Source organism: Camelina sativa, chromosome 12 (assembly GCF_030686135.1).
Source record: "Camelina sativa cultivar CO46 ecotype springtype chromosome 12, ASM3068613v1".
Classification (NCBI taxonomy): Eukaryota; Viridiplantae; Streptophyta; class Magnoliopsida; order Brassicales; family Brassicaceae; genus Camelina; species Camelina sativa.
Genome location: NC_141891.1, coordinates 19,086,673 through 19,099,569, shown reverse-complemented (window position 1 = coordinate 19,099,569; position 12,897 = coordinate 19,086,673). Strand labels below are relative to the sequence as shown.

Below are 12,897 nucleotides of genomic sequence, written 5' to 3'. Positions count from 1 at the left end.
ACCACCGCCGATCAAGAGATTCCATCAGTGCCAGTCCACAAACCACCATAGAATAACATCGATCCCTGACTTTCCCAAATCTGCCTAGCTCAGTTGGCCACGAGTTGTTGCCTCATTGGGCTCCTGAGTTCGAACCCATGTATTGCTTTTTAACACCCAGAAGGAGTCGAACCCGCGGTAGATGAATGATTAAACAACAACATTAACCAATAGACCAAGGTATGCTTTCAACAAGTATTTGTAAACAAATTGTATATATAATATTTTTGACTAAACGGAAATTGCTACCGAAAATTAACACCGTTAACGGCAATTTAACGGCATGCTTTAAATGGCTCAGTCAATGAAAGTTAGCTATTTTATTAAAAAGTCAAACTAAATTTTGTGATTTAAATGACATTTCAAAAGTTCATGCTTTTTTTGGTCCCAAATTTAAAAGTTGGGGATTTTTTTGGCATTTTTCCCATTAAAAATTAAAGGACAAATTCTAAAATTCTATATATACAGGTTGATTTTGGTTACACATCGTGCAGTTTTTGCTTTTGCGTCGACAGATTGCGTAGTTAATGTGTAATTCATCTAAACGGCAAATGGTTTTAAATTCCATGGTGTATTATGGTTACACACCGTGCCGTCTTGCTTTTGCGTCGACAGGTTGCGTGTCATGTGAAGGTGGACACTGGCGCAGTGGCGCATCCTTTGCTGAAATTTTTGGCGGTAGCTTCTTCAAGGTTGCCAAATTTTGAAATCCTAATTTCTTCAGAAAAGTTGTTAATTGGAGAATCAAGAGGCGAAATTGAGAGTAATCTCCGTCGTAAATCACCGGGAAAAATGGTGTTTCTCTCACGGAAAAAACCTTCACCGCCTCCGCCTCCGTCATCATCCTCAGCTGCTCCGTCGCTTAAAATCCCTCAGCCGCAAAAGGAATCCGTTGAACCCGACGCGGTGGAGAAGATGACTGCGATTCTAGCGGAAGTCGGATGCACACTGATGAACCCGTACGGTCCGCCATGTCTTCCTTCCGATCTACACGCTTTCCGCCGCAATCTCACTATTCGCTTTTCGTCTTGCTCCGCTAATTCCGGCGAGAGAGATAACGTCGCTTCCCTTCGCTCCGTTTTCATAGCTGGGTTCTCATCCTACATTCAATCTCAGAGTAATCTTCGTAGGTCAGTAAAATTTTCCAACTCGAATTTTTCCAAATCAAAAACTGAGATTCACCAATTCGTAATCGGATTTGTTCATATTTATCGTGTAGAGTGCTTTCGTCCTCTTCATCAACTAAGAGAGACGAGAGTTTAGTTCGGAATCTCCTTCTTGTGTCTCCTATTCAACTTGATATTCAGGAGATGCTACTTGAGAAGCTTCCGGAGTACTTTGACGTTGTTACAGGATGTACATTGGAGGAGGATGTTGCTCGTCTTATCATCAACCATTTCCGTTGGCTTGACTTCATTGTTAATCCCGATGTGTTCACCGATAAGCTGATGCAAGTTCTATCGATTTGTCCTTTGCACTTAAAGAAGGAAATCATTGGATCGTTGCCTGAGATTATTGGGGATCACAACTGTCAAGCTGTGGTTGATTCTTTGGAAAAGATGCTTCAGGAGGATTCTGATGTTGTTGTTCCAGTGCTTGATTCTTTCTCCAACCTCAATTTAGATGATCAATTGCAAGAACAGGTGAGGGGTTTGCTTCATCATTGGTTTAAGGTTATGTATTTGTACATAGTACTGATGGAATGCCGTTTTTTTTCCTTTTCCTTAAAGGCGATTACAGTAGCAATATCGTGTATTAGGACAATCGACGCAGAGCACATGCCATATCTACTTAGGTTTTTGCTTCTTGCTGCTACTCCAGAAAATGTTAGTAGAATAATCTCCCAGATACGGGAACAGTTGAAATTCACCGGAACTTCACAACCTTGTCCTTCTCAGAATAAACTTAAAGGAAAAATACCTGCATATAACGCAGAAGGTTCTATTCTCCATGCTTTAAGATCAAGCCTTCGGTTTAAGAATGTAAGTTGCTTTCGTTACAGTTGTTGTTTAAGGATGTTTATCATTAACTGGCGTCACTTTATTTTCTGTTTATAGATACTCTGTCAAGAAATCATAAAGGAGCTGAATAGTCTGGAGAAACCTCGGGATTTCAAGGTAATTGATGTATGGCTGCTTATTCTCATGTACATGAACGGGGACCCCATCCGGAAGAGTATCGAGAAAATATTTAAGAAGAAAGTAGTAGATGGATGCATACAAGAAACCCTGCTTGATCAATGTATATGTGGTAATAAAGAGTTTGTGCAGGTGATCTTCTTAACAATTTTGAGAAGTTTCTGATTCTTGTAAAATGTGGGAATGTTCTTTTGCGAAATTAACCCGAATCACTCATTGTTCTAGGATAATTTTGCATCATTTGTTTCTTTGGTTGAACACCTCTTGTCATGCAAAGAAGAAAAGGCAAGGGAAATTGGCTCGCATATCTATACTCGTCTTTTTGAAGGGTTTACTGACAATTATTCAAGACAAGAGGTGAGAACATGCTAACATGTCATAGTAATTTTCACTTTTAGCATAATTAGCCCAATTTTGTTCTTATTCGGATTGGTTGCAGATTCTAGGTGCCCTAGTGACGCACGTGGGATCTGATAACAAATTTGAGGTCAGTTCTGTCTTGGAGATGATGACGGCTCTTGTGAAAAAATATGCTCAGCAACTCCTTCCCTTTTCTTCCCACATAAATGGTATCTCTGGAACTTGTTCCCACAAAAATATACTGATCATTTACTTTTCTTTTTCTAATATTTTTATTGTTTTGTGCTGTATAGGTATTTTGGACTACTTAGAGGGTTTTAGTATTGAAAATTTGCATAAGGCAGGTATTTATCTTTACAGTCTGCTTGGTATGATAATATATTGTATATAAACTTATTAAGCGGACAAAATTGCAGGTCTATGAGGTTTTCAGTCTCCTTGCACTATCAGCTCGTGCAAGTGCTGATTCTTTTCGATCTTCAATTTCAAATGAACTTATGATGATAGTAAGGAAGCAGGTAGTATGAATTATCTCGCCTTCTATTTGGTTTCTTAAGTGATGGCAGCTCACTCCCTTTCTTAGGTGATGGCAGCTGATTCCTAGTTGTCCTTTTTTATATTGGCAGGTTAGTCATCCAGACCTCAAGTACAAAAAGATGGGCTTAGTTGGAACTCTTAGGATTGTGTCGTCACTTGGGGATGCAAAGAGTGTTCCTGACTTTCCATCATCACAGGTAACATCCAGCAATTCTTAGTAGTTAATTGAAATTATCTTTGTACCTTTCATATTTATTTCCCAAAAGGAATTCTCTTATGTCCATTATTTTTTTCATAAAGCAGGTTTCAGATTGTGGGGAGATTCTGGAGCTCTTAAAGACATCTGTTGACTCTTGCAAACAGTCTAACTTAGCCCTAATTATGTTCTATGATGAATTTGCTACAATTCTTAGCCATAAGTTACTTCAACCAGAAATTATGGAGTGGTGAAGATTCAGTAACAGTTTTCTGCTAGCTTGTTTAGTAATTTTCAAAGGCTACACAATAATCTTAAGCTTCATCCTGACTATATTTTTATACTGCTTTTCAGGATTGGGAAGCATCTGGGAGAATTTGAGTCGCTGTTTCTAGCCGATCTCGAAAACGGAAAGATGGCTGATAAGGGTTCATATTGTGGACTAGAAGGTATAAATATACTGACCATGGTTCAACTTAATTAATTGGGTCTCTTTTGAACATTGTATAGATTGATCTCCATTTCTTTTCATCTCATCGCTTTAGGGGATCTTTGGATGAACTTGGATGGTAGTATATCACCAATCTGTTTGAACATTTTACCCCTGGCATCTTCATCCTCAGAGTTGGTCTTTTGAGATTATCCCTGCTTTCAGTTACTATTGAAGATTTCTCTCTAGCAACTGCTGATTGAATTAATAATCATATTGCCTGCAGGTCCTGTTGTCTGCAGATTCTGCCTTCAAATTTTCTTTTGCTATCAACTGTAAGATTTTCATTCACTGGAAACTGAGGCTATTTCAAGAAGTCATAACGAACCCGAATGTTTTGTGTTTATACTCAGGTTGAGAGGTTGACAAATGATGGATCCCTTGCTGGGATCGATGCTCTGCTCGGATGCCCTTTGCACCTTCCCTCTCCGAAGGTGAAGGACTAAATTTTCGTCATAAAACATATTGCAATGTTTCCAATTTTTGACAAGTTTTGATTTGCACTCCAATCTCTGCACGATTGCAGTATACACTGTTAGGCTTATTTTAGAAAAGTTTAAATTCTAAACATGAACCTTGAAGATAAAGTATTAACAACAGATCTTCCCCACATTTGTATATGTGTACTGTCCCAGTTTGCTGATGTTTGACTTTTCCTGTCCAATTTTTAAGTACTTTGCAGCAGCTGGTTGGCAGTCTCTGACAAAGAAGCAGAGAGAAATCCTCTCTCTCTCTTTATATTATGCTGCAAACTGGATACGAGAACTCGTGAGTGATATGACCTTGTTTAGCAGCAACCTTGTTATACTATGATTGTCTTTACATGTTTATGTTTCCCATTGCAGCTTAACGCTTTCAGTTCCCAAATTGATGAAAGATTTGGCTGCATTAGTCAGGCTACAGAAAAGGATGTAACAACAAAGCTTCTGAAGAGACTTAGAAATCTAGTGTATGTTCATTCTACTTTGTCACCATCCAGGCTTCGTAAATGTGTTTGTTTGTTTTATACTCTTTTTCAGATGTTGTTGGTCGCCTAATGCCTATTCTTGATGAAAACAGATTCTTGGAAAGCTTATTGAGCAATTTGATTACACTATCTCCTCAGTCTCTACCGGAGCTCCACCCTTATTCTGAATCTCATGTAGAACATCCGGGGAAGAAGAATGAGAAGAGGAAGCTCGACGATGATGGTTCCCAACAGAAGGGAAGCATGCAAAATAAATTGAAAAAATCTAAGCACTCAAATGTGAATGAAAAGCTGCGCCAGCCAACTATTATGGATGCATTCAAGAAAGCAGGAGCAGTGATGAGTCAAAGTCAAACACAGCTACATGGAACCCCTTCCCTTCCATCTTTGGATGGCAGGACAGCAGCAACACCAATGAATGATTGTTCTGATGATGAATCTCTAATTGTGAAGATTCCTCAAGTTTCATTGGCACTTGAAGCTCAAAGATTCAAGTTCAGGCCTCTTCTTCCTCAATGCCTTTCCATCTTAAAATTTTTAAAGGTCGGCCTTGTCAAACCTTTTTATCTGGTTGATTATTAGTAGCTGCTAGTCTTTTGAATGTAAAGTCATCATAGATACTCCATATAAATGTCCCATGAATTCACGTCGAATTTTAGCCTCTGAGTTTTTATTAACATCATTATTGGAATGCCGTCGAAGGCAGCAGTGCCTGCCTAACAAAGTTTATATGTCCTAACAAAGCTTATAATGACTTGATAAGGGAATTTTTAATATTTTTGGCTTTCACTTGTAGGTGCCAAGCCAAGACATAGGCAGCCCTGAGTATAAAGCTGAGGTATGAAGATAAATACCAACATATTCTGTCAAAGTTATTTCGATTAGAGATAAAAAGTGGAACTTACCATCTTGTTATTTTCTATCATAGCTACCTGTGTATTTGTATCTCTTACATGATCTTCACAACAAGCTGGATTATCTTGTTCCTCATGGTAAACAACATCCTTTTAAACGTGGAAGCGCTCCAGGTTGTGTCGGAAGATTCAAATTGGTTGAACTTCTTAGTCAAATACAAGGACTTTTTCCAAGCCTCAGGATACATATAAATATAGCAATTTCCTTGCTAGTAAAAGGTAAGAGAACTGGAGATTATCAACCTGCTGCGAGCTAAAGATATTGATTTAGCTTGGTCTAATCCGACCTAAATGATAATAGGTGATGAAACTTCTCAAATTAGTTGGAGAGATGAGTTTTCTATGGCTGGAAACCCGAACACATCCAATATTGTGGTTTCTGAATCTCTGGTTTATACAATGGTGTGCAAAGAAGTGTTGTACTGTTTCAGCAAGGTAATTTATATCTTATCCTGATGCCAATTTTGTGATGCATATGGTTGCCAAAGTTGCTACTTCCTAACTTAACTAGTTGTACATTGGTTGAATTTAGTTCCTTTAACTTAGATACAAATATGCTAATTCCAATTCCCAATCTTTTGTGTTATTTCTTCCTGAGTCACAGATGATGATCCTCCCTGAGTTTGAAACAGACAAATCACTGCTGCTGAATCTTCTTGAAGCCTTCCAGCCAACTGAAATATCAGTTGCTAGCTTTCCGGACATCCAACCTTTCCCTTCACCTGGGACAAAGGAGTACTTGTATATTGGCGTTTATTATTTCTTTGAAGATATTTTAAATAAGGGTATAAATCTTGGTTTGTACCGATGATTTCCTATCATATGCTATATCTTATTCTAACTCCCGTTGTGATTGTTAAATGTTGCTGCAGCATGTTCCTTCTCCTTTGATCTGGGCTTCGAATGTCTTCTCACTCTACAGTTAGTGATGACCTCTGCACAAAAATATCTTGGCATATCAGAAGAAGCTACCAAAAAGAGATGTCCAGGCCATTCTCAGGGTCTTGTACCCAGTCTACATGCTAAACTGGGAACTTCTGCTGAGAAACTTCTCAGGCATAAATGGATCGAAGATAGTACTGAGAATAAGGGTCTGAAGAACAAAGTATGTCCATTTGTGTCAAATTTAATGGGTCAGACAATTTACGGCAGTGCTCAATATTCTCAATGTGAATAGCTTTGGATTTCTTGCAGGGTGAGATGGTACAGACCATATTGCGAATATACTTGGAAGCCAGTGGATCCACATCTGATTTGCTTGATGAGCTTGCTTGTACTATTTTGCCTCAGGTACATGGAAAATTCTTTCTCTGGGCTCTACTTTGCATAGAGTTTGATGCAATCTGAAAGTTTTTTTAAAACACAAAACGACCGCGTAGGTTATGTTTAACTGTTACATTCTGAAATAGAAATCTGCAAATGGTTAAATACATATTTCATAGGAAAACGTATATCATTTAACTTAATTTATATCACGTCTCTGGAATTTGTTTGCATTAGGCCTCTCTATCCAAGTCAACAGGAGAAGATGATGATGCCCGTGATCATGAATTCCCTACCCTATGTGCAGCTACTTTCAGAGGATGGTACAGGACATTGGTAAGCAAATTCTTTAGCTATCTCGTATTTGTTTGAGTCAGTAATCCCGTTAGAGACTAATAGCCTCACTTTCGCTGGTACAGCATGAAGAGAATATTGCAATTCTTAACAAACTGGTCAGTAATCCATCTACGTTTTGTCCGGTTCTTTACTTATTACAATCTTCTCTGATATAGAATTAAAGTTATTACTTTTGTGTTCTACCATGTGTAATTAGGTGAAGACGGTTAGCTCAGTGAAACGACAAAGCTGTCAATCTGAAGCTACTGAAGCACACTTGAAAAAGATTCAGAAAACTGTAAATGTGGTAGTGTCTTTAGTCAACTTGTGCCGATCTCATGAAAAGGTAACCACTTTTTGCTGCTAATTATCATGAGTATAACACATTCTGCGTGCGAGATTCATGTAAAGATGAATTAAACAGGTGACAATCCATGGCATGGCTATCAAGTATGGTGGGAAGTATGTGGACTCGTTTCTAAAAGGTATAAATTTTCTCCAGCTTCTTAGCTTATCATACAAGAGTTGAATTAGCTGATTAGCTGGCTTATTAATTTGATATCTCATCTTGGAAAAAAAAAATGCAGTTTTTGATTTCCTGGAAGCACATTTTCAAGATCATAAGGACCTCGTCATCAAGTTGGTAAGAAGTTGTATTCTATGCATTTTCTTTGACTGTATCTCTCTCAGTACACTGAAAATCTTCACAATTGATATATGAATCAGGTCAAAGATCTCCAGAAGGCTACAAGAACATTACAGACTCTATGTTCTGAAGCCAAGGTTAGTTTCACACACCCCTTTATGTCTGTTTTTTCTTTGCTTCTTCTCAGAGACAGAATTAATATGACAATGGAGTACTGTTTTTGGGGAATTTAGGGTATGAAACAAACAGCCATAACCAGCAAAATTCCAGCAACAAAGAGATCTTTAGAGCGTTTTCTGTTTCACGTTAAAGCTCTTCTCCATACAACATCAGGCGGCTCCAACTTCTGGATGGGTACTACACAAAAAACAATTACTTTTGCTTTTGTTTCTCTCGAAATTCACTAATCTTTCTTCGTGCCTCTCTACTAAGTCAGTAGCATTTGAACACTCTTGTTTATGGAAACTGAGTTTTGAGATATTGACTGAATTTGCAGGTAGCTTGAAACACAAGGACTTGAGTGGGCAGATAGTGAGTTCTCAGGCTTATGTAGATAACGAAACAGATGAGGTTGAAGAAACCGTTTCCGAAGAAGAAGAGCCCATGCAAGAGGATGAACTTCCCTTGACACCTTAATTAGACTGCTAATTATAACTTTCTATGTTAATTAATTTCTTAGGAGGGGGTATTGGATGAGAGACTTTAATAGAATAGAATTTAATTGAATTGATGACATAAGTTATAGATTTTCAAGTATTGTAAAAGAATTCCAAATCTTTCTTTTGGATTCCAACAATTATATTTTGTAATATATTATTAGAATTGAATAGATATTAATTCTCATCGATCGCCATATTATCTTCTTCCCCAATGTCTACCCAAAAAAACTCTTATCTTTCTCTTTCACCAATCCCCATTACTCTACCCAGAATAGCATCAATCCACTTCAATTACAACAGCCTTAGAACTCTCAAGTTGCCCATTAAGCATAATAGATACAAAATTGACCAAAAATCAAAACTTAAACCTCTGCAAAAATTGACCATGGTAGGTATAGTGTTAAATTAGGGTTTGATATAGGCTTCCAACTCAAAACCAATTGGCAATTAGTAGATTGACCCTAACCCTTTATATATTAATGATAGTCTTTTCAAACTTCAGATGTGGGACTTGGATTGTATCCCAACAATCTCTCCTTCAAACCAAGGACCACATGTGGGATATTAACATGCCTCCTCGAGATGATAACTAGCCCTGGGCATTCGGGTTCAGGTTTTCGGGTTTTCGGGTTTAGACATATAGAACCCGTTCGGGTTTTCTATACTTTCGGCTTTGGGTTCGGGTAATACATGTTCGGGTTATTCGGGTATACCCGAACTCAATCGAACCATGAACAAAACAAAAAAAAACTAATTTTTATTTTTTTATAAATTTTAGAAAACTTGTATATATATAAATATTTAACATTTCTTTTTGAGACAGAGAAACTGAAGTGGCAAAATGGTTAATGATGTACCTGTAAATGTTCAAGGTTGTGGGTTCAAATCCCCTAAAATACATATTTTAAATTAGGGTTTGATATGGGCTTCCAACTCAAAACCAATTGGCAATTAGTAGATTGACCCTAACCCTTTATATATTAATGATAGTCTTTTCAAACTTCAGATGTGGGACTTGGATTGTATCCCAACAATTGTTAAATTCGGGTTTGATATGGGCTTCCAACTCAAAACCAATTGGCAATGAGTGGATTGGCCCTAACACTTTATATATTACTTAAATCCTTAACATCTTTCCGATGTGGGATATTTTACACTAACACCCCCCTCTCACGCTCATGCATGACCATCTGAAGCGTGGGCATATGTGGGAACAACATCCACAGGGTGGCCCAATAATCGGCCTGCTCTGATACCATGTTAAATTAGGGTTTGATATGGGCTTCCAACTCAAAACCAATTGGCAATGAGTGGATTGGCCCTAACCCTTTATATATTACTTAAATCCTTAACATCTTTCCGATGTGGGATATTTTACACTAACATATAGATTCGTTGTAAATCTAAAACATAGATTGAACCAGAGAGTTAGTTGGTCTCTAAAAACAGAGTCTTGAGCCTAGTTAAGTTCATGAATCCAGATGAACTGCTCTATGGGTGAAATATGATTTTCCAGCGAAATATATAGCTTCTGACAAGGGAACAGAGCGAGAGAGAAGAACTGCTCTCTGGGCGTTGTGATCTTGGGTTGATGGAAGAGGAAAAGAGAGGAGAACAATAATCTATCCAAATCTCGAACTAAAATCTGAGAATTTATCTTTCACAATTTACACTAGAATTTCTATTAAATTCTAATCAAATCACTGTCATAGAAAATTTCTTAATCGTGAATAACGCTTGCATTTAATAGAATTAAGAAATCAAGAAAATGAATAACACTAGAATTTAAAAGAATTTATAAAATAGATATAGTTGAATAACAGTAGAATTTAACATTCTATTATATTCCCTCAAATTCACTCGCCCAATACCCCCCTTAGTATCTTTTTTTTTTTTTTTTTTTATGTTAATTAATTTCTTAGTATCTATACACGTACCTTTCTATGTTTTGGTGAGGTTGAATCTTAGATAAACAAACTTTGTGTTTGTTTCTCATACCATAATCAATATCATAAATTCATATGTACTAAAGGTTTTTGGTTTGAATATAATTTTACATTCAATTAAAAATTAAAACAACATATGCATGTGTATAGTTTCTTGCAGCATCTGGACACATATCAAATGGCTTATTTTATCAGTTTTAAGCTCTACCCTAATTTTTATCCGCTAATGTGAATACACAGTTCATCGAACAAATACAGCCAGTAGAGTAGCCTTCTTCTTCTTCTTCTCCTATGGGTCCCCACATGATGAAGGGAAACCTGCAATGAACTTTACACACGCTGCAAGAAGGTCGAGTCACTCCATTGTTGGCATATATTTGGAACCAGGTTTCTGTGTCTCCTACCTTCACATAATATAAATCTCCAAGAACACAATCAAGATGGAGACTGAGCCCACATTCTTCACAGGTATAGTAACATACACTTGGATCTGTCTTGGTCTCACAAATATCACACCACAAGTCACCGCTTGCGTTTCCAACACCTTGACATAATGACAGAAAATGATCATCGCACCTGTGTTTTACCTTCCTTGGTAGAGTAGCGCACTTCATGCACAAAGCGTAATCATCACAAACGGGGCAGTTTAAGAGATTATCATCGCTTTCTGTGCCACAAGCTTGACATCGTTTGGAACTTTCCAATGTCCAGTATAAGGGATGTGGATGCAGATCATGCTGAAATGGTTCCGATACCGAACTACACCGAACATCATACACAACATCATCTTCGCAATAGTCGTCAAGACACTTGTACCTGAAACCATTAGAACAGGTTTCACAAGCTTTACATACAAATCCTGAAGAGTCATCAGCTTGTAGAGTGAGTTTATGGTTGTGCAACAAATGTCTCTTCTTCCGAGGCAAACTAGCACACGCTCTGTGAAGCACGAAATCACATTCCACGCATTTGTAGCATGGATCGCCGTTGATAGCAAGAATGCAACCTCCACAGCGCATGTTCACATTATTCTCATCATCCAATCTGAGAACATGTTCTTCATGACTAAAATGAATGATCTCGTTTTCTTTGAATACCCTGAATGGTTCCTCGACTTCTTCTTCTTCTTCGGGCACACCTTCAAGTTCCTCAAAATCCCACACTTCCTTTCTCGTTGCACATCTTGAATGAACAGCGTAACTAGGACAACGAGAGCATTCAAAAGCTCCGTATACCCAATCAATCGTCTTCCGACAAACTCCACACACCCAATCTCCTTCTCCTTGACCAAGATGGAAAGTATGAGAGATGCGATGATCATGCCGGTTGATGCATATGACTCGAGGTAGCATCTCGATACAATCTTTGTGGACCATCAGATTGCATTCAAGACATACATAAGGATTGCTGTCGCCTTCCACACCACATGCATTACATATAAAGGTGACCAACCTTACCAAGAGCGTGAGGATATGCTTGTGGTGCTTTGGTTTACAAATAGTGGGTGGTGGTTGACTTCCCAGACAAAGTATACAGATGTTTATGTTGCACATCGTGCAACGAGCAAACGGAGAAGCAAGATTGCATTGACAAAAATGGCATCGGTCATTTGCATACTGAGGTGATTTGTTGGGCATGGAGATCTTGAGAGAGTGACCGCACGGAGATGGGTAGCTGAGAAAGCGCTGGATACATTCTTCGTGCAGCCGGTGGCCGCACTCTATGCACTGATGGGCGATGGCTTTTTGACCAAAACCCCAACACAAATCACAAGGATATATAGATTCTTCCGTCCATGATAAAGAGTGTTCATGCAACGGCACCAAAAGATTTGCTATGCTGATCACTGTTTCAGATTCAGTAGAAAGCATTTTTATTTTATCGAGTAAAGAGAAGAAAGCAAAGCATGAGTTTGAGTTTCTCTTGCTAGGGGGCTCCTCTTTATGTAGACCTCGGAACTCACAAAATCATTTTTATTGTCTTTGTACGATATATTTTTAAATAACCATATGGTAATGGTTTAATTTGGGACGACACATCCAGCGAATTAAAACAAAATTAATACACAAGTAGACATATGTTTCATTATTCGTCCAGATCTTCCTTAAACAATGGGTAGGAGAAGTTTGCCCACAGGAAAAACTGATGAACGACTGATGAATATATAGATCTTCCTTAAACAATGTTTATATTAAAACAATAATTGAATACATCTACTGACTACTAACATCCTAATTACACATCTTTTGCAATTAACACATGTACATAAAATATATTTTGAATTCCCTAATGTTTGTATGATCAACATATAAAGGGTGGTTTTGAATACGCATACTAATTGTTTCATTTGAAACCACAACATATGTTAACTGTGAAATATTGGACATAATGTCTTTGAATGAATCA

The 12,897-nt window shown here is 37.8% G+C and overlaps 2 protein-coding genes across 5 annotated transcripts; one reads left to right on the top strand and one right to left on the bottom strand.

Annotated features, from left to right (window-relative positions):
* The first annotated feature begins 520 nt into the window (after positions 1-520).
* LOC104728083 (uncharacterized) lies at positions 521-10,576 on the top strand. Of its 4 annotated transcripts, XM_087477646.1 has the most exons (32): positions 521-1,169; positions 1,259-1,682; positions 1,770-2,021; positions 2,097-2,309; positions 2,403-2,534; positions 2,617-2,746; positions 2,831-2,877; positions 2,954-3,055; positions 3,164-3,271; positions 3,378-3,520; positions 3,625-3,719; positions 3,816-3,894; positions 3,987-4,035; positions 4,114-4,194; positions 4,433-4,528; positions 4,606-4,709; positions 4,820-5,270; positions 5,524-5,565; positions 5,656-5,860; positions 5,943-6,076; positions 6,246-6,426; positions 6,514-6,746; positions 6,836-6,931; positions 7,142-7,240; positions 7,324-7,356; positions 7,458-7,586; positions 7,665-7,725; positions 7,828-7,883; positions 7,967-8,023; positions 8,120-8,240; positions 8,383-8,571; positions 10,426-10,576. In XM_087477646.1, exons 1-31 carry the CDS (start codon positions 616-618, stop codon positions 8,520-8,522), a joined length of 4,647 nt encoding a protein of 1,548 aa, XP_087333772.1. In that variant the 5' UTR covers positions 521-615; the 3' UTR covers positions 8,523-8,571; positions 10,426-10,576. The 4 variants fall into 4 exon arrangements, with proteins under 4 accessions (XP_087333772.1, XP_087333771.1, XP_087333774.1 ...); XM_087477645.1 differs by lacking the exon at positions 10,426-10,576 and having other exon boundaries at positions 8,383-8,733; XM_087477648.1 differs by lacking the exon at positions 2,831-2,877 and having other exon boundaries at positions 626-1,169.
* LOC104728082 (Cysteine/Histidine-rich C1 domain family protein) lies at positions 10,553-12,385 on the bottom strand. Its single transcript, XM_087477649.1, has one exon. It carries the CDS (start codon positions 12,360-12,362, stop codon positions 10,701-10,703), a length of 1,662 nt encoding a protein of 553 aa, XP_087333775.1. The 5' UTR covers positions 12,363-12,385; the 3' UTR covers positions 10,553-10,700.
* Positions 12,386-12,897: the final 512 nt, after the last annotated feature.